This window comes from Bactrocera neohumeralis, chromosome 3 (assembly GCF_024586455.1).
Source record: "Bactrocera neohumeralis isolate Rockhampton chromosome 3, APGP_CSIRO_Bneo_wtdbg2-racon-allhic-juicebox.fasta_v2, whole genome shotgun sequence".
Lineage (NCBI taxonomy): Eukaryota > Metazoa > Arthropoda > Insecta > Diptera > Tephritidae > Bactrocera > Bactrocera neohumeralis.
This window is the reverse complement of record NC_065920.1, coordinates 17,794,654-17,821,807: the sequence shown is the minus strand read 5'-3', so window position 1 is coordinate 17,821,807 and position 27,154 is coordinate 17,794,654. Positions and strand designations below refer to the sequence as shown.

General features: G+C 33.3%; 2 protein-coding genes, 1 long non-coding RNA gene and 4 other non-coding genes across 12 annotated transcripts in view; 2 read left to right on the top strand and 5 right to left on the bottom strand.

The window, feature by feature from the left end:
* LOC126752461 (apoptosis-resistant E3 ubiquitin protein ligase 1) overlaps positions 1-9,536 on the bottom strand; it is a 39,786-nt gene extending 30,250 nt beyond the window's left edge. For 2 of the 6 annotated variants that reach the window (XM_050463268.1, XM_050463269.1), the window contains exon 1: positions 8,509-9,536. In XM_050463268.1, the coding sequence (XP_050319225.1) occupies positions 8,509-8,698 (190 nt within the window). In that variant the 5' untranslated portion in view covers positions 8,699-9,536. Of the gene's footprint in view, positions 1-4,025; positions 4,045-4,071; positions 4,197-4,263; positions 4,320-8,508 lie in introns of those variants that run through there. The other 4 variants (XM_050463273.1, XM_050463271.1, XM_050463272.1 and 1 more) reach the window with 4 other exon arrangements.
* Trnaq-cug (transfer RNA glutamine (anticodon CUG)) lies at positions 7,043-7,114 on the top strand. The gene has a single exon. It is a non-coding gene; the product is annotated as a tRNA-Gln (tRNA).
* Positions 9,537-10,263: 727 nt separating the features above from the next.
* Trnaq-cug (transfer RNA glutamine (anticodon CUG)) lies at positions 10,264-10,335 on the bottom strand. The gene has a single exon. It is a non-coding gene; the product is annotated as a tRNA-Gln (tRNA).
* A 1,065-nt stretch (positions 10,336-11,400) lies between these two features.
* Positions 11,401-11,472, bottom strand: Trnaq-cug (transfer RNA glutamine (anticodon CUG)). The gene has a single exon. It is a non-coding gene; the product is annotated as a tRNA-Gln (tRNA).
* A 718-nt stretch (positions 11,473-12,190) lies between these two features.
* Positions 12,191-12,262, bottom strand: Trnaq-cug (transfer RNA glutamine (anticodon CUG)). The gene has a single exon. It is a non-coding gene; the product is annotated as a tRNA-Gln (tRNA).
* Positions 12,263-13,953: 1,691 nt separating this feature from the next.
* On the bottom strand, positions 13,954-14,851 carry LOC126752202 (uncharacterized). The gene is made up of 2 exons (XR_007665973.1): positions 14,776-14,851; positions 13,954-14,600 (listed from the first exon to the last, which is right to left on the bottom strand). It is a non-coding gene; the product is annotated as an uncharacterized LOC126752202 (long non-coding RNA).
* An 8,866-nt stretch (positions 14,852-23,717) lies between these two features.
* LOC126752871 (uncharacterized) lies at positions 23,718-25,079 on the top strand. Its single transcript, XM_050463872.1, has one exon. The coding sequence runs from the start codon at positions 23,887-23,889 to the stop codon at positions 25,048-25,050; it is 1,164 nt and encodes a 387-aa protein (XP_050319829.1). The 5' UTR covers positions 23,718-23,886; the 3' UTR covers positions 25,051-25,079.
* Positions 25,080-27,154: the final 2,075 nt, after the last annotated feature.

Here is a 27,154-nt window from a genome sequence, read left to right as displayed (position 1 = left end):
AAGCTAAACAACAGTTAAGCGATGAGGCCGATTTCTGGCTCAATCGGTATACAAACCAAGCAAAATTTCAGCGATTGGGACGAAAAGCAATCTGAAGAGATTAAAGACCTGCTATTTTATCAAGAAAAAACAACGGTTTGGTGTGGTATTTCTTCAAAAATGATGTCGGTGAGAATGTAAACGTCAATGGCGTCCGTTAACGCGCCATGATAAACGACTATTTGATGGCCGAAATTGCAGGTCGTGATCTCGTCGGTATTTGGTTTCAACAATATGCCGCCACTTCCCACACATCGCATCAATCAATAGATTTAATGAGAGAACACTTCGGTGAGTAGATAATTTCACGTTTTGGGGCGGTCGATTGGCCACCAAGATCGTGAGATATCACACTGTTAGACTTTTTCCTGTGGGAATATGTAAAGTCTGAAGTCTATGCGGACAATGCCGCTTCGATTCAAGCCAGCCACCATTCGAAATGCTCGAACGAGTTATCGAAAATTGGACTTAACGGTTGGACCATCTTAGACAAAGCCACGGCAAATATTTGAAAAAGATAATCTTCAAAAAATAAATGCCAAAGAATGTTCTTTCGAATGATAATAAAAAAATTCCATCAAATTTGACGTTTTTGTGTTTTTTCTTTACATAAATAGGGGACCTGGAAATGGATCACCTTTTATATATGTATATATATGTATGTATATACTTTATAGTAGGGCTCTTATAATTATTCGAATACCCGGTTTGTAGCTGTTATTATACTTTTAATAATATAAATCAACTTTCTATCACTGTTATTCTTATAAAAAGCACACAAATATTTACAAAGCAGTTATTTCTGCATTTCTATACATGTTTGTATATATGTACATAACATATGTGTATATAAACTCTTATGTGTTAACTACATACACATATATGTATGTACATGCTATGTCAATAGCACGTCCCGAAAATCTGGGTTGAACCACTGCAAGCAAGAGCTGTGTCCTAGTATCCAACGAAATGAGGTCAACTTTATAAGGACACTTGATGCTACAGCAAAATTGAATAGGAATGAGGGAAAGCGCAAATAAAAATTGGAAAGCCACTAAAAATTAATTGGTACTTTCACAGTTTAGTGCTTTTAATCGCTAAAATGCGATTTGAGCTTTCACACAAATTATTATAATACATACGCATACTCGTATACGCAAACCAAACCATATTAGCTACAGTTATTATCTTGTGGTTGACGCCAAAAAGCATGCCCACACACACACACAACGCAAGTAACTGTAATTTTCCAACACATGTCGTGTGATATTCTTTGTTAATTTTCAATTCATAACAAAAACAGCGCCGTCACTGATGCGTAAATGCCGTTACATATTTTTTATGTATTTGTGTGTGCGTGCCTACAAGTATGCTACGGTTGTGATGCTTTATTTTTTCTCGTTTTGGCAAATCCACACATTCTAAGCGCTCCCATATGAGCCAGCGCTGTGCAAGTTGTCACACTCAAGTTGTCACACTCACACACTCGTCGGCGGGGGCGAATGGATTAATGCGTGAGCAGCGATATGGAAAATTAATTTTTAAAAGGATCAATTGTGAAAAGTGAGTGAAGTGAACTACTCATATCAGCATTTCAAGCGTCGATTGGTAGCACGCATCATTTGCCAAGCGCACAAGCGCACACGCACATGTGTGTACCAACAATGGCGCACACAGGTATTCTACATTCATGTATTTTATTTTTGTATGTATGAGTGCGTGCGTGTCAGCGCAAAGGTTACTTATACGCATGGTAGCCTGCACACGTGTTCATTATTCATTGCTTGCCACAAAAGCGGGTGTTTTTAATGCATTTTAATTAAAGTGGTTGAAAATTATAAAATTTTGTTTTTATATGAATTGATGTAAATTAATTACAAATTGTTGGAATATGGTAAATTTATACTATAAAATATATAGATTTTTATTTAATTAAAAAAATTATTTTCTTTATATAATCTTTTAATTTTTTTGGTTATTAATGTTTGCAAAGAAAAAATATTGAAAAAAATAATGTTAATGTGAAAATTAAAAAAGAAAAAATATAATATTGAAAATAAAAATGTTTAAAAAAATATTGTCAATAAGAAAAAGTTAAATAAATTTTAAATTAAATGAAAAAAATATTACAAAAAAAATATTTAAAAAAAAAACGTTGAATAAAAAAATTAATATCAAGCAGTTGAAAATTGTTGAAATATAATAAAAAATAATATAAATAAAAATGAATGTAAAGTTAAATATTAATATAAATATATATTAATTTTAACTAAACTATTTATGTTTACTTTAACTTTATTTAAAATTGAATTGCTTTTTGCGTTAATAATTTTGTTATTGTAATTATTAATAAACCAATATTTTGAAATAAAATAAATAACAAATAAATTGAAAATCATTAATAAGAAAAATAATGTGGAATAATTAAAAAAATATGAATTAGAAATTGCTAAATATTAATAAAAATTAAAAAATATTAAATTAAAAAAAAAAACAAAAAATTGTAAACGTTAAAAAAACGATTGTGTAATAAAATAAATAAAAAAAATAAAAATAAAGAAAATTGAGTAAAAAAAATATTAAAAAAATGCAATAAATTATCAAATCTTTAATACTAAAATTATTTGAAATAAACTAATAAACAAATTAAAAATTAAAAAAATATTCAATTGAACAAAATATTTAAAAAATAAATAACTTTTAAAATTATTAATAAAAATTCAATGTGCTATAAAGTAATAAAGTAACAAAGAAAAAAATAAACCAATTAAATCATTATTAAGAAAATTAATGGGAAATTAGTATAAACACTATTAATTAAAAATTATTGAATATTAAAAAAATATTGAATTAAACAAAATATAAAAAATAAATTAATTTTTAAATCATTAATAATAATAAAAAAATAAAATCAATAATTAGAAAATTAATTTGAAATAAAATTATAAACAAATCAAAAAAAAAAAAATTAAATTAAACAAAATGTTAAAAAGGAAATAAATTTTAAAATTATTAATAATTTAAAATTATTAATAAAAAAATTATTGTTAAGTTATTAAAAATTATTAATTAAAAATTGTTGAATATTAAAAATATTAAATTAAACAAAATATTAAACTATGAAATTTAAAATAAATTAAAAAAAAAAGAAATTAAATATTGAAAAAAAAAATAATTTAAAATTTTTAAAATTGCAAATAAAAAATAAAAAAAAAATAAATTAATTAAAAAAGATTAGAAAAAGCAATCATTTTAAGAAAACAAATATTAAATACAATAATATATTAAAAGTTTCAAAATGTTTTAAAAATGTCTTTCCTTTGTTAAATACAACAGAATTAAAAAGCTCAAGATTATAAAAGAGATAATATAAAAAAAATAATATAAAAAGAAAAATAAATAAAAAACTAAAAAAAGACAATATTGAATAAATAAATAAAAAATATTTAAATTTGATATTGAAATTTAAAATAAAAAGAGATGAAAATATATTTATATAAATAACACTATGATTGAGCAAGTAATAAAGTAGATACGATATTCGTAATATTAAATAAATAGCTAAAATTTAAAAGTGATTTCAATGAATTTAATAGCAGCATAAATATTTCTTGTCTTTAAAAATAATAATAAATATCAATAACTTGTGAAATTTATAACACTACCTATCCATAAACGTCACAAATGGAGTAATTTCAAATAAAATCAAATTTCAATTTAGAAGAAAATATTGCATATACTTGTATGATTATTTGTATTTGATGTTTTATGAACTTTGGCACACACGGCTGCGAATTTTCACTGGCCATAATAAATTCATTATAGGCCCACCAGACAAATGTCAAGTCTCAAGGAAAGCAATAAATATAACAAAAAACCCTTTGGCAGCATGTATTTATATACATACATGCATGTATATAGTACTATTTACATATAGTATATAAATACATACAAATGCCCGTAAATAGGTTAAATTAAGCACACACATGGTTTCGCAGCACTGTTTTGTGAAAATAAACACAGTTTCGTTACATTTATTTTAGAACAACAACAACTGCAGCACTAACGAACAACTCCACATTATTATTTTGTATCAAATTCCATTAAATATTTTCGTAAAAATAAACATATTCACACAAATTTATGTGTTTAAAACAATTGAACAATATATAGCTATGTATTTATAAGTGTATATGTACAACAAAGTAACACAAGTCAACGTACAAACACACAAGGTATCGAAGGAACGGCGGAACGAACAACGCGCCACGAAAGAAAAATTACAACTGAGCTCCAAAGGACTTTGGCCATTGATTTTATATGCGCTCAGCAAAAGTTGCACTAAGGATAACAACGTGTATGGAGAGAGTGAGAGAAAGCACTAACTGGCCAATTTGAGAGTGTCAAATGTCAAAAGTGAGCTTTTTTGGAGTTAAGTTTTTTGTTTATAAATATAGAAATTAATTTTAAAATACTTATACTATGTATTTGGCGCACGCTGACTTCAATTATGGAATAATCTACTGTATATGAAAGCAGTAGTAATGAGTTCACAATCATATAGGAGGATATAAATACTAGGTCTAGTAAAAAAAGTTCTTTTATTTTTGTTTTGAATTAAAGATTTTATTTAGCATAGTTAGAATTTTCCTAATTAGGTGTCGCTTAGTTCCATAACATGTTGACTTTTTGAAGGTAACTTTATAGTGCCACTCTCAATTGACAGTCGATATTTTCAGCTTTTCTTGAGGCGCATTTTTCACCAGCAAAAAGTTCCGCCATAGGCAGGTGTCCACCTATAGTTGTCACTTGTACCAAGTCCAAATTGCAAGGTGGATGCATAAGATTATCTGAACCAAGCTCCGCAACCTCTGGCGAATCCTTATCGACGTGTGAAACCTGGCGTTTTTCTAATGGAATATAGTATATATTTTCTATTGCCCAAAGCTGGCCCCGTCGCCCAGACGTTGGTGGTTACTTCAGAAAAAAAGTATTTTCGTAGGAGAGTAGCTCATTGTGGACGATTTCCTGCCAACCCACCAACCACACAGTAAAACCTTTGTGACGTTAATCCTGGCCTAGCCACCGTTTGCACCGGCACACCGCGATTCGACCACGACCGTTACCGGAAGCGACCCACTTTTCATCACCAGTAATCTTCTTCTTTTTTATTGACGTAGACAGCGCTTACGCGGTTATAGCCGAGTTTTCAACAGTGCACAAGTCGTTCTCCCTTTTCGCTGTTTAGCGCCAATTGGAGATTCCAAGTGTAGCCAGGTCCTATTTAGTCTTTCCAAAGGAGTTTCTCTTCCTCTGCTTCACCGACGGGTACTGCGTCGAATATTCTCAGAGCTGAATTACTTTCATTCATTACCTAGCCAGTGTAGTTGCTGTCTCTTAATTCGCTGAGCTATGTCAATGTCGTCGTATAACTCATACAGCTCATCGTTCCATTGACTGCGGTATTTGCCGTTGCCAATGCGGAAAGAACCATAAATCTTTCGCAGAACCATTCTCGAGATGATGAGTAACGTGTAGACTTTGGTCTTTGTTCGTCGAGAGAGAACTTTACATCTCAATTGCCTACTCAGTCTGAAGTAACACCTGTTGGCAAGTGACATTCTGCGTTTGATTTGAAGTCTGGCGTTGTTGTTGGTGTTAATGCTGGTTCCAAGATAGACGAAATTATCGACGACTTCGATGTTATCAATATTGACGTGAGAGCTAAGTCGCGAGTGCGACGACTGTTTGTTTGATGACGGGAGATATTTCGTCTTGTCCTTGTTTAGATCATTTATATACATATACACATATTGTATAGGGTGTCCGACGTTTCCTAAAAATTCTTTTAACGTCTGCAATCTGTCTACAACTCACATTTCTCACTGGGTCATCATCGAAATTTTACGAACATAAAAAGCTTTTTATTGCATTGCCTTAAGCCAGCCACTCGAATAACGCGGGCTGATGTTAAAGCTCATTAAATTTGCATTTTCATCAGCCGTTAGTTGATTAATTGTGGAAGTTTGAGATTTTCGCCACTCTTCTGTGTGTCTGACGTACGCGTAATTAGCGAAGAGTCGCTTCGCGTGTAAATGGATACCGAAGACGCTGCTAATAATGCTGGGCGACTGTTACTTATTTAATTTATGCAATATGGGAGTTTGTTTGTGCTGTGCATCTTAAAGAAACACAAATAAATGAAAATAAAGTTCATTAAGGAGCAAAGTTAAGAAAACAAAAAAAAAAGAAAAGCATGGCAATAGTGTATCGAGAATAATAATGAAGTGCTGTTTGTTGTATTGAGAGGTGAGGTACTCAAGCAGCCAGTCGCTTAGATGTGCAAAACAATTTGAGTGAAAAGTCAGAATAATTATTCTAGATTTATATTATTTTAAATAAAATGTATTTATTAAAAAAATTGTATTTAAAAATTTCAATTTACATTTTTGATTTAAAATTTTTTTTTACATTTTTTTTCATTTAAAAAAATTTTTACTTAAAATTTGTAATAAAATAAATGATTTTTTTAAATTTTTTTTTTCATTTAAATTTTTTAAGAAATCAGTTGTAAATATTATAACAAATATTTGTCCATCAAAATTTCGTTCAAGTTTGTTCTGCCTTATTTTTATTAAAAAGTAAGCAGTAAAAACTAAAAACTAAATTTTGAAATTTTTTTTAATAGGAAAAAAATTAACTTACAAATTTCGAATTAAAAAAAAAACTAAAATAAAAATAAAAAAATTAAATTATAAGAAAATTTTTTTAGAAAAACTTCATTAAAGTTCAATGACGCATTAACTATTCCAAATAATTTGTCAATTTTTTTTTAATTTTTAGTTCCTTTTTTTCTGCATATTTTCAAATACTATTAAAATATTTATTTCACAATAATAACAGTTATAAGTGATGTGGCAACACGCTTCACTTGTTTTTCATTCACAAATTTTCATTCATTCGCTTGTTGGCAAATGACAACTTATGCTAACGGTAAATATGTGGTTCCATGGTGTAATGGTTAGCACTCAGGACTCTGAATCCTGCGATCCGAGTTCAAATCTCGGTGGAACCTAAGGAAATTTTTTTTTTTTTTTTGTTAATTTTTTTGTTTTGTTAAATTTTATTAAAAATTTCAATTTGTAAAAAAAATTCGGAATATTTTTAGATTTCAATAATTATATAGATATTCGTTGGCTATGAAATAGACTCCTATTTTAGAACTATGTAATATACTATATCATTGTCTTTTCATACCATCTGCATGACTTCATAGTTTCGGATGTAAGAGACAATTTTTGGGAGTGCCTAATTTAAATTCTATTAATCATGCGTGTGCTAATGCCGTTAATGAAGGCAGAATTAGTAGAAAATGAATTTTGAAAATTGAGTATGGGTATATGTTATTACTACATACACAAACTTGAAGAAAAACCAGCAAGGGTTTCAATTAAAAATCATATGTCATAAAACATATTGATTAGTAAAACAAAATTACTCGTTTTTTATTGCTCTCATGACTAATTCTTAAAATCCGTTGAATATGTTTATATAAGCAAAATATTGGGTAGTCGAAAAAGTCTTTTCGTATTTTGTCATTAGATGTCGTTGCAGTCGTATATCTTCAGTGCTATCGATCACATTGTATCATACCATAGGATGTTGGAATATTATTCTCAATTTTTTCATCGATTTCAAAGACATCAGTTATTTAATTTTATGGTGTATTTCGGTGGATTCAAAAAGGTCTTCAAAGTAGGAGTAGTAAAGGACCAAATGTTATGTCAAATAAAACGGTACATTTAATAAATTTAAAAAAATATCTGCTGAAAGATAATATTTCGCACTTCCCCTAGTGTTAATATGTCTTATTAAATAATAATTATTTTGGAGGGGTGTATAAGGTTTTAGGGCTTAGATGGTTCAACATAATTTTTTTTATTTCAAAATAAATTATATCGGCGACTCTAATTTAAAATCAGAGATTAATTTATTTTAAATTTTAAAAAAGTTGATGAAATTGGAATAAATTAATAAAATATACGTTTTTATAATATATTATTTAACTTTCAATAAATCAAATTCATTGTTTTCTTCCACCATATACTCAAAATAACAATTTCTATACAGCGTATAAAATACTAGTAGTATAGAAAAGTTTCACTAAAAATTCAGTATCAAACAATATGGCAACACCGCCAACTGAGTTTGATTGAGAGCGCGTTGGAATTCGGTGCTCAGCCAGAGAACATAAAACAATCGGCGCTCAATTGCATTCGCGTACACGAAATAAAGTAAACGCGAAAATTGTCTAAAGTAAATGAAAACAAATTTGCAAAGCAAAATAGAACAGAAAATATGGTGAGGGGAAAAGCGCGGTATAAGGCGAACAATAAACAAAACAATATGCAGTTCCGTTTCCACACACACACGCACACACACCCCCTACACATACCACTAGCAACTTACCTTTGTCCCGGAAAAGTTGCTTGTACTGCGACAACTGCTGTTGCTCCAGCCATTCATCCACCGTGTTGGGCTCGGCATATAACCATGTCGGATAGGTGCTCCACAACAATAGCACTAATTTCAGCAGCGAAACGGTGAACATCAATGTAAGGACAAGGGCCACAAGTAACTTCATCAAACGTTTTGACATAACTGTGAATATGACTGCAGGAAAGACCACTGCCAACCACACAACAACACCACGTTTTAATAAATAATACACAATTATTTGCAAATCACATATGCGTTGGTACTTTGCACCTGATAGTGCACAGCAATTAAATTTTAATGCAACAGAAGTGAGTGAGCAACGGACTCTCGTATACTCGACACAGTCGCGCTCACATACCCACGCATGCAATTCTCGCCGTTATTGCTCCAGCTGTGCAGCGTATATTTTTAGATATAATTATAGGTTTATCTATGAAAACGTCAAAAGTAATATATATAATTTGCATATGTAGAATTTTTGCTTCTTTCTTTTATCAATTGCACTTGCGAATTCACTGGCAAAGCCAGCGAAATAATTCACTCACGCACAACTCACAGAGGCCACTGAAATCGGGGAAGTGAATGCTTAATTTACTTTTTGCCTGTCACATACACCTCTCGTCTGCTCTTGCTGTTCTTGCTGACTTTCCGCTCTACACATTAGTACTGAGTGGGTGGGTGAGCGCTTACTTTCGGTCAACATTGTATTAGCATATGAGCAGTATGGGTGTTGATGAACGGGAAGCGTTTACAGCTCGAATCAAAACAAAAGCAAAATATCCATTAGCATGTGCGGTTTGTGGAGAAGAAAAAAGAGCGCAGCTGAGAAATCACAAGTCAAACGTCAACGTGAGCTGGCTGTCAAGTTATTAACTTTTGGCTGCTCGAATTTTTGTTGTTGCTTTTAAATGAGTCAAACACCAAAACAAGAGTTTTTATTGACAAATTAATTATGTTATCAGCATAAACTTTGAACGGGATTACTTTGGTGTTAATAAATAATATTATTATCATAAAGTAAAAGAATGGCGTTTAAAATGAATGAAAATTATTGAAATAAAAGTAAATTTTTATGGAAATACTGATAAAAGCTTTGATAGTTTATTTTTAGCACAAACAGTGTTGCTCTAAAATTGAAATTGCCTGCGGCCTGAACACTGTGTTTATTTATATTGAAAGTTAATATGGAAAAATGTAAAAAATAAATTAAAAACAAATACAATTAATTAAAAAACTGATTACAAATTAACGAAAAATAATAAATTTCATTATTTTTAGTTTAAGGCAATTCTTTTTCCAAAAATATTTATAGAGAAATATAAAATTAATAATATAAAAAATTTTAATATAGTAAATTAAACAAAAACAATAAAATGCATTTTCTTAAAATATATGCAATAAACAAATGCGGCTGCATTTCCGCACTACACTCACCAACAAGCAGTGTTAACAACACTGTCAGCACTTAGCCAAGACCCAAACCGCAATTCACGTGTTAATTACATTGTTTACGTTCTTGCTTATAAATGAAATGTAAGCAATCTGGCAACATTATTACTTATTTATCATAAAATTGCTAATTTGTTGCTACAAAGAAATTATTTAATTTCGATTTACATCTAACAAGTACCTTAAGAGTAAAACATTATTACTTTTTGTATTCATTGTATGAGCAATAAATAAAATAAAAAACAAAACTTTAAATCATATTGAATGCTATAGCTAAGGTTCCACCGAGATTTGAACTCGGGTCGCAGGATTCAGAGTCCTGAGTGCTAACCACTACACCATGGAACCTCGATAAAGGTCACACGCCAAAATACCAAGCGCAATTTTTGCTCATAAGATGGCAGATGTGTTTGCTTATTAATTAAAAAAAAATGCAAATCATTAAAAATAAAAAAAAAAAATCACTTCGTAGGCACGCAAATGGTAAGAAAATATTTAATTCTGTTATAAAGTTTCGAGAAAATTTATATATACATTTACTCAATATAACCTATACACTGTCCGACATATTCGGCATATGGTTTTTTTAGAATAGCGAAAATTATTACATATATGTAGTATATGGGAGTTGAGGTAGTATCGACCGGATTTTATTTATTAACTATTATCATCCCACATACTAAAAAAATGTTCCCTGGGATTCATTAAGGTACCTCACATACTACAATGACCTGTGGAGTAAAGTCAGCCGGATGTTTGAAAATCCTGATATTAGTTATAGGGGAGCTAGGTCAAATTTTCGTTCAATTTTATCTATGTTAGGCACAAAGATACACTGTTATGAGCAAAACACGCTCTCTCATTTTCACTTAGATAACTAAAATATTTGGCCGATATATGCAGTTTAAAGTCACTTGGAAGTTCGAAAATCGTTATATTATATAAATGGGGGCAAATGGAAGTATTGTCCCGATTTTGATACAAAAAGTTACTATTGTGAGGAAAAGATTCTCTCCGAATTTCAATTATATATCCCATGCATTGACCTGTATTTTTGGTCAAAAGTCAACTATAGATACTGGGGTCCACATATTCGATACCTAGAAGATTCAACAGTTTTGTTCGGATTTCGAAAATGTTTGGTCATAAAGAAATAAATTACAGTGCGGATGCACAAACTCCTGATGAACGTGAGAACGTGTAAACAATTTTATAGTGAATGCTTAATTTTTGCGCCCTAAAGTACTTCCACCAACTCGGCGGAACAGCCCGCTTGACACCGCTCCACCAAACGGCCGATAAATTTCGTAATTTAACAGAACTCAACTCGAAACTCTCTTAACTAAATTTTCATGAATTTAATGTAGAAGATTTTGTTGAATTTTTTAATAAAATATTTCCTTCCGATTTTCAAGGTTCCACCGAGATTTGAACTCGGGTCGCAGGATTCAGAGTCCTGAGTGCTAACCACTACACCATGGAACCTTACAAACACCTGCTTTTGCTAGATTCTACCAAATTTAGTTATCAAATAGTTTGGAAAACACATTTAATGAAAAGACATTTCAATAGAATCTGATAGAATATCATTACCAACCTTCAGGAACTTAGTAATTTGTAGAGGCTTTAAGACTTTCGGGTAGGCAATGGTAGGCCACTGTTCAGGTATATTTGAGGAGTAGTCTACTAAAGGTTTAAATTTAAATTTCAACGAACATTTATGGTCTACTATTAAGAGAATAGCACTTACAATCAGTTTTTGAGTCTAATAAAGCCAGAAGGTACAATTAATTAGATGTCGTGCGAAGTTTTAATATCCTACCTAACTTGGCTAGATTCGTCCGAGCTTCACTGTAGCGACCCATACACCATAACCGACCACTCTTTCAGATTCAATAATGTGATTATTAGAATTTATTCTCTAAATTACGAAATTTTTTTGACAGAGAAATAAAATAATGGCGATTCCAGAATCGAAAGTTATATAATCAGAACCCAATATCCTTTTAGGAAACTATTGTATATTTTTAGATAATTTTAAAAATCTTTTACAATGAAATCTTGCATTTTTAATTTTTGTTGCAATTTATAATATATTTATCATTAAATCAAGTGAGTAATTGCAATATTTTTATGAAATATGCGAAGCAATTAAAACAATTTAAATTGTGTTGTAAATTAAAATAAAACACATTGCATTTGCAGGTTCCACCGAGATTTGAACTCGGGTCGCAGGATTCAGAGTCCTGAGTGCTAACCACTACACCATGGAACCGTTAGACACCGTTATGTTTTGACATTTTTCATTTAGCTTTTTGGCAAGGTTATTGCCTGAAAATTAATTATTTGCTTAATTGTCAAAGATTTAGAGTTAAAAAATGAGTACGTGTATAATAAAAGCGTTTTAAGTTTTGGTCATGTGATATCCTTAAATGTCTGCAATGTAACGTCTAAAATTGCTACTTTGTCATTTCAAAAGCCTTTCTGAAATGGATTGTTATTACTAATCGCTGATTGCACAATTATGTTAATGTGAAAACCTAAGATATCTTAAACGAATAAAATATTCTTCGTGGAATGATGTAGTTTTTGCTTGAAGCTAATAGGCGTCAGTGAAATCAATTTATTCGAAGATTGTACTGTTGTCTTAGACAATAAGCCACGCCAAATTTCGGTAAAAAATATCTCGTCAAATAAAAAAACTTTTCCATGCAAGGACTTTATTTGGATCAATTAGTTTGATCAATTCCACTATATCTTCTAGTGGTCTGATATCGAACAAATTAGCAGCTTCTTTGGTAGCAAAAAATTCAGATCTGTATCTTAAAAGTTCAGGGAGTAGTTTGCATATATACAGTCAGACATATAGACGAATAGACCGACAGGAAAACAGACGGAGATGACTAAATCGACTGAACTCGTGACGTCGATATTTGAACTCGTGACGTCTTATCAAATTGAAAGGTGAATTTTTAATTTATATTTCGCGTGTTTTTCGAATCGGTAAATTTGGGTTGTGTAAATTGAAAGTACTGTTAATGACATCTGTTCTAAATTTCACGTCAAAATATTCATTAGTATTTGAGATACGCGCCGTTTTGTGAGGCTCTAAAAGTGAATTCTTCGATTTTTACTATGTCTGAATCGTGTAACTTTTGGCTACTCAGCAAATTCACATGACCACTCCGAGGACACCGTTTTCGCCATCACGACGGAGGATTTTTCCAACTGCTATGATGACTGGAAAAATCGTTGGCATAAGTGTATTGCAGCGGGAGGGGATTACTTTGAAGGAAATGATATGGACAAAATTCACCTTTCAATGTGATCACATTAGTATATCTTGATTAAGTGGGTCTTCTAGTCTTGACTTCAGCTAATTTTTGAAATGTTAGTTATTTATTTGAATAAACAGAATAATAATAAAAAATATGTTCGTAATCTTACCCACGATTTCAACCACCTAGCAATTTGAAACCAAAAAAAATTATTGATCTGGAAAATTTTTTCACGAAATGGCCACTACTTGAAAAAAGAACGAGTTTTGACTGTTTCGAAATTTTAAAAATTGTAAAAAAATTAATTCTATAAAGAGGACTCTCTAAAACTTTCATGTAAATTGGTTCAGTAGAACGTTAAAAATTGTGGGTATCATTTCGAAAAAGACAGTTTTGAGAAAAAAGCGTTATAGTTTCAGTTACAGCCTAAACAGTTTAAATGCCGTGTCAGCAAATACTTATATCTCAGGAAAAAATGAATTTTAAAAATCTTCTTATAGATATATTCTTAAATAGTTAAACTTTGAAAAAATAAGAAAACAAAAATTCTTTTTTATTTCTAGACCAGAATACCCCTTAAGCAATATTGCTTTTGGTTAGGAATTTAATTCTCATTAGAGTATTTTTGAGTAACTAATGTTCGATTGCGTTCGATTGTTTTACTTATTTTCAAAAAAATAAAATCCAATTTATATATATATGCAAAATTTTTTATTTATTTTTATTTCTTTTTTATTTTAACAATTTCATATAAGGACATACATATTTGCTGTCAAATGAATATTCAAATGACAAACAAACAACAGCATACTTAAATCAAGACTAAAACTAATTAATATTTGCCAAAGTGCATTAACCGAAATCCATTATCCCTGGTCCATTAACAATCGAGCAATTAGTCCTCTAGTCCATCCGCCAACGTGTGTAGCTTTACTCTAAGTGAATTAATAATAGCATATATTGTGACCAGTGGGAAAATGCAACCGAGTCGAGTCGCCTCAGTACTCGTATAATCCTTTCTATAATTTCCGTATGAATTTCGCTAATCCCACAGCTCACTTACGCTCGCTTACATAGGTACATAGTTGTAATTGTACGCATGCACTCCACACACAATGACCGGAGAACTATGCACTACGCTGCTGTTTAACCGTAGTATGGATAGCCAGAGTAGGCGTAGGAGTAGGGTGAGGCATAGCCACCGTAGTAGAATTGTGGTACTGGTGCTGGTGCTGGCGCTGGATGAGGGCTGGCCACGGGCAGTGGTGCTGGACGTGCGACTGGTGATGGACCGGCGGCGGCGAAGGCGAAGAGGGCAGCGAAAAGGACAACGAACTGTAAGTGGCGGAGAAGAGGGATATTAGTAATACTACTCGGTTGTACTAAGATAATTGTACCATTCGCGGATTATTGAATTGTTAAGTGGCGCAGGATTAAATGCTTACGTAACACAGTTGTAATTTAAAGCAAAAGAAAAAATAATAATACTATTAGCCAACTATTTACTTACAAGCTTGAACATTTTGTTAGTGGATTGCGTTTGGATTGCTCTTAGCAGAATGCTGGTTGTGTTCTGAATGTCTTTTAGCTTCAAATCACTGCTCTATTTATATGAACGCTTTTACGGGCGCAATTGTGGGTGAACGCTGCAGGAATGTATGCATATATGTATGTATATGTTCATATGTTCTCATATATGTATGTAAATTTAAGTTGGATTTGTAAAAAGTAGTTATTTGAAATTACTGGCGTTTCATTAGCATTCAATTTGTGTATTTTTTGTTTGTTAATTTTTCTATAGATTTTCGCTTAAGTATTTAGAATTCTTTATGCGATTAGCAGAATTCTCTTTTATGAGTGTTTGTTGATTTTGTACTGATTTAATATTTTCAAACTTTTTTTTGTTGCGTAATTTTTTTATTTTTATTTAATTGATATTTATAAATAAATTTTAGTTATTATTATTTAATAATAATATTAATACAATATATATATTGTCCATAACTATATAATTTGGTGATTTGTTGTTCAATTGAATGAATGTGTATATTAGCGTGTTTTCTTTTTGAACTACTAATTTTTTTCAGTCCCGTCGCGAAATTTCCTTGGAAATATCCTAAAAAAAGTTCCCTGAAAATTTTATCCCTTAATATTAACATTAAGAACTGGACCAAGGCCTGTAAAATTTTTCCATAGAAAATAGACTACAATCGTGAGTTTTTATCTTTAAATTCCTACAGATCAAAGGTATTTTATGGCATCGCTTTGACTTTAGACGCATATTTTTCACAATTGTTCACTCTACAAAAGTGCCTAGTTCAACAAAATCGTAACTCACACCGGCGAGGTAGTACGGGGCTCTAAACCTGATTTTTCCATGAAATTCGTATTTTTTGGTATTTATCTCGTAAACGACAAGAGCTATAGAAAAAATGTTCATCACAAACTTGTAGGAAATTTTATTTGCTACAAGAAAGATCTGAGGTCGAAATCGCTATTATTAATACTTCTCGAGATATTCAGCTTTTTAAGTATAGTATTATTCAAAATAATGGCCATTTAAGGCTATAATATTTTCTCATTTGTGTTAATTTGTGGATTCCATCCCAAAAGAACTACATCATCTTGGCGATCGAGTATGGAACAAAGCACTTTATGAAACCATATATATGAACTTATGAAGCCGCTGTATAGTGGGAAGCAGTCACGACAGTCTTGGGTTGCCAAAAACTCCTCTCAACACAGCGTTGTGTGATGCTTGTCAGTCTCAACGGATGCTATGGAGGTTTTGTTAGGTGTACCCCCTCTTGACCTGATTGTCATACAGCGTGTTGTTGCATTCAGGTTAAAAGGGGCTTGAGTGTGTCATTGCTGGGTGGGATATCTAGGGAGCAGGAGGTTTCTAGATGATAGGATCAGGTGTAGGTGGTAAGACCGTTGGGACAATAGTCCTAACGGTTGAGTGACTTATGAGAACATTGGGTTTGTTGAGGGTTTTCTGCTTACGGGACGTGGGTCTTTGAATGCACTTTTTCATCAGAGGCACCTATCTGATAGGTTGGGTTGTTTTTGGTGGGGAGGGGGAAGAGGACTGGGTGCATGTAATTACAGAATGCTCGATCTACTCGGATATTACGGATCTGGGTGGTATGGGGATAAGCTGGACTGATGGACGTTTAGATGCTAGCGGTGTGATCTCAACTAATCGGAATGCCGAACAGTTCGGGTCATTTTCCGAGTGAATTGTTTAGGCGACGAAGACGTTTAACTGCGAATTAGTGTTAGCTTCATATGTGAATGGTGTGTGCGTGTAATATGGCAGTATGTAAGCTCAGCTGATTGTAGTTTCGGCAACGAGGCCTGGCAGGAGACTTAATTCTGGTACCACGGGGAGTTCGTTCCAACCTACTCATGCGGACTGGCCTCTCGAGGAGTATCGTGGTTCCTGAATGCGAGAAGAACTGACACTAGCTCAGTCAAATGTGGAATTACATTGCAACCGGGTGCCGGACCCAAAATACGGCAGAGGTTTTCGATGGGCCTTGAATTCTACCAAGGTGAAGGTGGTTAGTGTGTCCGTTTCACACTGCCAATCGGTACCGAAGATAATTGGCATTTTTTTTACACAATTGGTATTATGGATCCCAAGATATGGCCACCTTGGTTCCGATTAGTACAATGTAGTTTGGTACCAGTAATTTCTCATAGCTGTTCATATCTGTGACTGGACTTCATATATAGAATATATGTAAATATTTATGTAGGACAGTTGGAGAGATATCTTATCATAGTTTCAACAAGTATAACGTTATTCAGTACTAGACACGATAAAACCGGTACATAGATCAGTACCTGTATGTCATTATGAAATGCTTTCTTTCTCATTATCATTTTCCGTTTGGTTAATTGGGCTTAAGTTAGTTATTTTGTATATTATAGATAATCTTGTCCTAATATTCCAAAGTAGGCACTTTAGTTATGCATTGAGCAAGCTAATATGAGGTTTAGAATTGGAAGCAAACGAAGTTAATTTTTTTCCTGTTTTATATTTATTTAATTTATATTAACAAACATTCGTTTATTTACTTCCTTTCTACGTGCTATCGGCTTCATTTATGCCACCAAAAATATTTTCAACGAAATTCCTTAAAAAATTAATAAAAAAATTCTCTGTTGACAAATCAACAAATACAGTAGATATAGTAAAAAGAAAGCAACAATGTATAAAATCTTCGCTGTTGACCTTCACTCACATTCGCCATGGCACTACCGGCTGCACGAGCAATCAGCGTTCATTATTGAGTATTATCCCACACCTTCAGATTGCATAGAAGTCTTCTATACTTATGAACAATATATACAAATACAAAATTATAAATAAACTCTTAACTTTACTTACCTTTCTACACACGTAACCAACCACCCACATTCTACATATATGCCACAGACAAACAAAAATCGGAGAAATAAAATTTTAGAACCAAAACAAAAAGGAAAGAAAAGCAAAAGTGGAAAAAGTACGCCACATGCATGACAATTGCAAAGGGGCTTAGAAATTGGTAAAATTCAGTGGATAAAAATGTCAGTATACATATGTATGTATGTGTATGTATGTACATATCCTAGGTAAATATACAACTGTTTGTATATGTTGTATTGTATTGGCTTAAAAAGCTACAAAAAGTATTCGTATATAGTATATTATTTATAATTCCATACAGCTGCCTGGTTTTTGAATGAAATTCTAATTGTCATTTAATGAGTTAGCCGCTAAATAAATAAACTGTCAGTGTTTGTATGAAATGCTAAGAAGTTGAAAAAAATATTAAAAATAACTAACAAAACCCAATGAAGAACACTTATTTTGAAAATAAATCAAAAGAAGACCAGAACACCAGATCAAAAGCAAATGCTCTAAATTTAAATTTCTTAATTTATGTACATACATACGTATGAAAATATATTGATCTTTTATACATTACTACATATTTCTAAATAAAAATTACGTTATCTGTATCACCCAAGCTCATTCGCGTGCTAGTCATGACTTCTAAATTCTCGCGTAGCTAATTTTTTATGTCACTAAACATTTTAAAATAGCTCCTTTTGCATTCGAATTACTTTTGGCACATCAAACGATATTTATATGAATCTCTGGGAATACCAGCTGGTCGCAAGCCCATAGATATCCGGCATTAAATGATATATTGCTCGAAAACCAAACGATTATTTGATTTTTAAAACATTTTTTGAGTCACCAACTGTTCTGATATAGAATTTTTTAGTCATTAACATATGTGACCTGGTCTACGGAAAGGGGGCTTAGGTGTCAAAAAATCAATTTTCACTTTTTAGTTGATTCGGATGAGATGTTTATTTTTAACAGCTGTTTCCCAGAAAACTAGTTTTCGCACGTTAGCTCCCTTTTCGTAGACCAGGTCACATATAACAAAAATAACAAAATTTTTCACGTCAAGTTTTTGTCGAGCATAATGTAATTTTTACCTTGAATGCCGCTTCTCGGCTAATTAAAATTGAAAGTTGGATTCCCTTTCTTTTTTATTTAGTAATAGTTGTCAAAAAGTTTTTTAATGAAATCTGTTAATTCAAGATGCGAAAAACTGAACTATTGACGTCAGCAAAGTATGATTTGCATTTTAGTCCCATATGAACGGTAGGCTTCCTCCAATTTACAACCCAACACTAGACGCTAAATACGCAATCTATTTGAGAACATTTCTGGCAGATTTAGATATTTTTGTTACGTAATACATCCATCCCAGAATTAACCAATTATGCTTACTTAAAAAAGCTGTGGACATTATTTTTCAGATCAGTTTGCAAAATAAGAACAAATATCCAAAAGAGCTGGTTATAAGCCTTTAGAAGATATCTCGATCATAACTAACTTAATTCAACAGCGTCAGCACGAAGTTCATACTTTAGTGTTTTCTAACTGGAATTTACGATTTTCGAAATAAATTTCATTAGCATACATTTGAACCCAGACACATCACCGACCACCTTTTCACTAGCTTGAGTTACCAATAAATTTTTAACCAAATATCGTAAATAGCTTCGAAATCTTTTATCTGTCAAAATAAGTTATAAGTCTTTTCACTGGGTGTGTTTTTTACGTTGCGGGTCCCAAACCCTGCGCACAACCCTGGAGAGCAATGATTCACCTTCTCACTTCAGCCCGCCTTCAAATGGATTTTTTTTTGACTACCCTGAGAATACTTGAGAAGTCGTGAGGCATATGTAAAAGAATCGTTTCTGGCCACTCCCAAATGAATGGCGCTCAGAGAGCTTTTCTCTCTTGCATAAACTTCTACACATGGCTCCATCCTCCTAAAAGGTCTTTACTTTAAGTAAAATATCCAAGTTTCGGCTTGAAGAATGGTTTGCCAATATTTTAAGCAAATAATATACATTTAAGTTCGTACAAATATCTACTGTTACGGGAAAAAATTGTGAACTTCAACCTCTATATCAAATAATGATCACATTGGATATTCTCAGTTGCACTTTTTGCTTTGCTATTCAACTACTTTGAGGCGTGTTCCAATGTCAAGTTTTGGCACCACAAAATCATCGATAGCTTTATGAAACCTATCTGGCAGCACGAAAAGAAAGTTCTCAGTTGAATTTGCGACTTTTCAGTTCTCCTGTTGCTTTTTGCCTTCAGCCTTTGAAACCACTGAGATTTGGGTTTTCTGCTTCTATAGAATGAGCTTCATTGAGCATGAGGATCTTGGATATCGATTAGACAGCTGATAACTGAACAACATGATAATTACGAACTAAAATAATTATATCGGTCGACCCAAACATGTATACATTTTTTAATCTTCTATGACCAGGTTATTTATTTTGCCACTCGCATAATATATGTACATAAATATATGTATGTATCTGACCTTTGCAAGAGCAGGGGGCCTATTCTGTAACTCGATTCGAAAAAAATTTTACTCGAATTTGAATTTTTTATATTCTGTAATTCGATTTTCGGATTTTCAAGCCAATTTTCGAATAAAATATTCGTTAGCTTTTGAGTTGTAGAAAGCAAAAACGAAAATTGTACGTATTTATACTGGCACAGGGTGGTACAACTTTCGCATAATTATAAAGTAGATCCGAATTTCGAATAGAATACATTTACGAATCGAGATACAGAATAGGGCCCCAGACCTTTAAGTGATCAGTGGGCACCTCTTATACATACTTCTTCTTCTAAAAATCTGTATCTCAATAACACCACGTTGAGTCTGTATTTCCTCAAATATTATTTTCTAGTAACTAAAACGCTCAGTCTAAACTTTCATCATTCTTCTGTATTTTCTCGTAAAACCCTAACATAAAATGTAGTACTGTCAAAATTATAAAAAATATGATAACAATATAAAATATTCAAAGTTAAAAAAAAACGAAAGTCACACTTATTGCGCCGTTAAAATTTAAAAAGTAAGAAATTTTTTGCTGCATGCCAACCAGTTTCTTCACAATTAGCGCTTATAAATAGGTAATCATATCTCAACACTTATTTATAAGTGATACACTTTTTCAATCACAGACTCGAAAAAAATGTGTCAAATATATAACAATGATATGACAGATTTTGTTTAGAAATTATTGTCACGACAAGCAGTTATGATGGACAATGCACTTGCGCATTGTTTAGCACAGCTGTCACCCAGCACTGACGGCAGAACGAAAGGGAAGCCTTAAGGGGATTATGGAGGGCACTAAATATCTACTTTATTCCCGGAGATACGCTGATAATTGCACCAAAATGGGATGAAGTAATAAAAAGCATAAACTTTGATGGGAATATACATATATGTACATATGGTATGTGTATTTATATAAAAATTGAGTTCCAAACAAAAATAAAATATTACGACTTCTGTCTATATAGATAATAGCTACGGCAGGCGACGCGTTTCGAATTTTAAATTTAATAACAATCAATAAAAATTAAAAAAGTTAAAAAAAAGAAACATATGTAAATACACTGCGAAAGTTTGGAACATTATGTGAAATGCGCAGCAGGCTTCAGAAGACGCCGGGTGTGGAAGCCACACTTAAATTGCGTCTAGCAATGCTCATTTCTCTGCTAACGTTCTGTCATTGCTCATAATGAAGTAGCCAAGTTCTAAGTGCTTATTATTATTATATTTTTTTGCATATTAAAACGTTGTTATAGCTTTCGTGTTGGTAAAGAAATGCCGAATTAGGCGTTCGATGACGAAATGTCAGACAGAATTATTTTTCAATAGAAATCACTACTCAGAGCACTTGTGTATAAATAGCGCTCAAAGCACTCAGTTTTAGCATTCCACTTGCAGTTCTCGCACTTGTAATAACTCAAAACAAAAACACTATCAAAATGATGAAATTGGTAAGTTTGGTACTGGAGGAGCACAACCTTTCTAATATTTAATTAAATTATCCTTCGCTTCGTCTTACAGTTGCTCCTCGTTATTGCCGCTCTCTTCGCTGTGGCTATGGCTGTACCCGCTCCAGTGGCTGGTCCCAATCCTGAGCCCAACCCACAGTTCGTGTATGGCGCTTACCCATATGCATCATACGCATCATACCCATATGTCTACTATGGTTAGATGTAAACGGAACTATCGATTTGCTTCTTCTTCTATGTATTTTTGACTCGGTGTTGGCATTGGTTCAATGATTTTTTCTATGAAACGCAGTTATGTTTTGAATGTTTGTCTTCGGTGTGTGGCTTGACATTTATACCTTGTTTTCTGTTTACAATTTTAAATAAATTTTATTATTATTTTTTTTATAAAATTAATGTTATATTTTGTATTTTAAAATTTTGAAGATGATTCTTTATGTATAATGCGAGACATATCCAGATGGTCGTAAAACCTTATTTTTATCAGAATAGTTTGCAAATACTCTCCAAAATTTTTGAGATGACTCAATTTTTTATCAGAATAGTTTGCAATTACTCTCCAAAATTTTTGAGATGACAGGTGTCATGTGATTATATTCTTCTTACCTAGTTTCACATTTTTTTGAAACTAAATAATATATGTATTTGTGAGATAAAATTGTTATACATATCTTTGGATGATAATCAGATCGAATAATTCATCGAAAATGGTCTGAGACTAATTGAGATTTCCTACTCCATTCTAAAGCACGATCTATTTCGAGCTTCCCTAATTTTTCAAAGAACAAACATAGAAACTTCAAATTTAATGGAGAATGTTAATTATCATTCGAAAGAACTTTCTTTGGCATTTATTTTTGAAGGTTATCTCATACAAATGTTGGTCGCGGCTACGTCTTAGATGGTCCATCCGTTGAGTTCAATTTGCGATGATGCGTTCGAGCATTTTCACTGGCAACTGGCCAACGACACGCTTGATGTTTAGCGTCAAACCCTGAATCGACTTTAGACTTTACATATCTCCACAGGAGAAAGTTTAACGGTGTAATATCACACGATCTTGATGGCAAATCGACCGGTCCTAAACATGAAATTATCTGCTCACCGAACGGTTCTCTCAATTGAGTAATGCGATGTGTGGGAAGTGACGCAGTCTTTTTGAAACCAAATGTCTCCGAGATCACCAGCTTCAATTTCAGGTATCAAATGGTCGGTTATCATGGCGCGATAACGATCGCCAATGACGGTTAACGTTCTCACCGGCATCATTTTTGAAGAAATATGGACCGATGATTCCACCGGCCCACAAACCACACCAAACCGTTGCGTTTTTCTAGATGAAATAGCAGCTCTTCAATATCTTCAGGTTGTTCTTCGTCCCAAATGCGGTAGTTTTGCATGCTTACGTATCCATGAGGCTCATCGCTGATGAAAATTTGGCTCGAAAACGTCGGATCTTCTTGGAAGTTTTCAAGAGCCCATAAAGCGAAGCGATGTCGCTTGGGAAGGTCGAGCGGCTTCAGTTCTTGTACGCTTTCAGTTTAAGATTTCGACGTAAAATGCGCCAAGTCGTTCCATACGTCAGTCCGAGTTGCTGCGAACGGTGCCGAGTCGACTCTTCACGTTCTTCGTGTGCACTCTCAGCTACGGCTGCTATATTTTCTTCACTTATTGCTGGTCGTGGTCTATTCGGTCGAATATTATCCATATCGCGTGATCTGACAAAAAAGGCTATTGAAAAAATTACCTCTACTTGGATCACCCGTTATGTTACATAAAGGGTTGTCAGTCATTTGTTATCATGTGGTTCTATGTTTATTAAACCATCACCCCTCTTTTGAGATTTTCAAGTAAGACTAGGTACTGCGGCTAACATATCTGTTCAGATAGTTCTTTCTACGGTTTTTGAATTCAGTTATAGCTTAAAGAGCGAATATCGTAACTCGCCTTGAATTTTTTTTGAAAGTGTCAAAATTTTGTCACTTCAACATGAAAATTGATAAAGAGCAATCTTAAAAAGTGCGTGACAAATAAACATTTTTTTTGGTATTTTTATGATTTTAGTTCATTTTATGAAACAAAATTTTGTAATTTTTGTGTACTTGCTTTCGTAACACGTTTAAGAATAAGCACTTGAGTAAATTAAGCAAACTTCCACGAATTCATTAAATATATGAAAACAGTTAAATTCCATCCAACGCAATGCATATGAACAACAACTCCATACCGCCGATGAGCGACACCATTCGGGAGCTTTGTGCGAAACTACTGAAAGAGCGCCAACGTTGCGATACGTCGGCGGGACAGAAAAAGAAACGCACCGTACGCAGCGCAATCATTACGGACGACGCACCACCGCTCATTATCAAAAGTCTCGTAGACGTACAACCGCCAACGCGAAACGATACTGAGCATACGAACGGTAGTCGACGTGTTGAGACCTCATTGGATCACATCATACAGCAGCTGCAACGCGGCAAATGGCCGTCGGATGTGGTGGTGCTCATCACGCCCGCCAGTAAACACAACAATCTCTACAAATTGCATGTGATCGATCGCAACAATGAGGGGCACCTCGGTATGACCAGTATTACCAAGCAGGAGTTGGCTGAATTGCGGGCGAGTAATGTTTTCGAGAAGTACGCAACAATTGTGGGTAACAAATATATCGACTTGAAGACGGTCACGCTGAATTCGGCCATCATAGCGAATATTATGAAGAATCTGAATGGTGATTGTTGCCAGCAACCGGCATGCGAACTGCCATTGGCAGTGCCTTTGCCGCAACATGAAACTAAAGAGCTAGTGGCGCGTAAAAGTAGCTCAGACGTTGAGCTAGAATTGGATGAACCAGTGGCACCACGTGCTCGTCGTCGCGGCACGCATTCACGTAACGTCAGCCAATATCATGCAGAGAGTGGCGTGCGTCTAATGACACTAATCGAACGCATAAATGATGCCATAGAACCTTCTCATACAGATCTACACAATTTCTTCGATCTCGCTGAAACATACAAATTCAAAATCTATATACGTCCAGAGCTATGCTGGAAGCCACCACCACAAGCATCGGCGTTACAGAAAGAAAACGATACCGATTTCGTGCGTTTTAATGTCGAGTGTTTCATGCTCTTCGATAATTATGTTTGCACCATTGCGCTTAACTCGTTACAGTTACATCGACAGTTGAAATTGCATCCAGCGATCTTGCCGCGTGTGCACGTGATCGAAGATGTCTGTGAAATAACACCACTGCCCAAGTGGTTGGTTACGCTTTTGCGCACACTGGCGGAATGGTTTGGACTTGAGATGTTTTATGATGCTTTTGGAGAATTTGTTTTCGACTTATGTAAGCAGATCACTTGACGCGAGCGGATTAGGATATAATTTCTAGAGACGGGTGTAAAACTAACCAATAAATGATCTAAAAAATCTATAAAAAAAAATAAAATATATTTATAAATTTGTAGAAATTCGTCTACATAATAGCCTTATGAGTTATAATGGTTAATGGATAAATCATAAAAAGTAATCTCTCTCATTATTATTTCATTAATATTTTCAATATGAAAAAACAACAACTTGTAAACTTGTTTAGATGAAGGAAGTAGGTCTAACGTTCTCTCAAATAGATCTCTCAGTAGGACTAACCTTCTCTCAAACACATAATAACCAACATAAAGATATCGATCTAATAATTTTAATTACAATATTTTGAATGAAAATCACTTGTCATTTCATTGTGTCCGAAACCATCCGTCGTTCAGTCGAAAAAATAATTATGCTGGTTCTTCATATTGGCTTCAATTGTTTGCCCGTACTTTTTATTATGATTTTCCGAAAAGCAGTTTTCGGGACTTTTATAGTTCCCAAAAAAAAAAAAACATCCTACAACATTTATAAGTTGTCCAGAGAATAAAGACTTATTTTTAGTTCATTGGCTATCTCTTTACAGGTGATCTACGCTTGCAAAATATCGACAGTTCGGTGGATATACATACATAGCCTTAAATATAATGAAAGATCTCGGCAGTCTTACCTTCGGGGAACCTGGAGACATAGCCTACATTGACACTGACCGTCTGAACAAATTTGTGTTTGGCTCGAGACGCTTTCTCGCTTTGAAATCGTCATATGATCTATTTTATGCACATATATGAATTTCACAACGGACCGCTGTTCTAATCTGCACAAGTGAGATCCCTGTTAGGATCCACTTAATTCTTCCAAATATTTTCTTTGTCCATGAATTGTCGATACTTTTATCAAATTCTTAGACATTCTTCCAACACTCTTTTTATTTTATTGTCATGCAAGATCTCGGCAGTCTTACATTCGGGGAACCTGGAGACATAGCCGACACTGACATTGATTATCCGAACAGATTTGTGATAAGCTCGAAATGCTTTGTCTATTTGTAATGGTCATACGATCTATAAGTGTTATACAGGAGTTTCAGGTAACACAGCGAACCGCCGTTCTAAGCTGTCCAAGTGAGGATCGACTTACATATCTCTTCCAAATACTTTCTGCTATCTGTGAGTCCTCGATCATTTGGTTAAATCATTAGACATCTTCCAACACTCTTTCATTTTTACTGTCATGCATTTCGGGCTCTTCTCTTCTTTATAGAAGTTGTACTTCTTTACAGAATATAAATAAAGGACAAGTGCTGAGATATATCCAATTTTATCGAATCCATCCCTTGCAAATATCAATCGACACGGTAGCTAGGTAAGATTAGTATCTTACTGGGAGTGGCCATTTCGAACAACTATAACTCAATGACTTCCATTTGAAGTATGTCACCAGGCTACAAACATCTATAGCAACAAAAAAATTTTTTTTTTTTTTTGCAAAATCTTTTTTATTAAAAAAATACAAAAACGAAAAAAAAACTAGAAATCAAAACAAGCGACACCCTTAATTTATATCACTGTTGCTGTCCAAATATGAAATTGTTATTGTGGCAAATCATTAAACCGTAGTCACAGCCGGGTTCAAAAAGTGAATGAGAGGTCAATATCTCAAAGGATCTCCAGTTGGATTAACCATAGTACACATAAGGATATGAGGCCACAGCTGGGTATGAGCCATATACGTATTGTGGGTTGGGCTCAGGGTTGGGACCAGCCACTGGTGAGGGTACAGCCATTGCAACAGCGAAGAGAGCGGCAATAACGAGGATCAACTGTGAGATGAAGAGAAGTAAAATTTAATGAAATTTTAGAAGTTTTGCTTTTCTCCAATTCCAAACTTACCAATTTCATCATTTTGATAGTGGTTTTTGTTTTGAGTTATTACAAGTGCGAGAACTGCAAGTGGAATGTTGACTGCGCATGCCCAAAAGCCTATTTATACCAAATTAGCAATATCCATTCTTATATGTAAATGTATATAAATACATTCATATAAACATCACTGTCTGACATTTCGTCATCGCCTTTAAATTTGGCACTTATTTCAAAGC

Excerpts from the sequence above, each read along its gene's own strand:
- LOC126752871 (XM_050463872.1), top strand. The coding sequence starts at position 23,887 with ATGCATATGAACAACAACTCCATACCGCCGATGAGCGACACCATTCGG.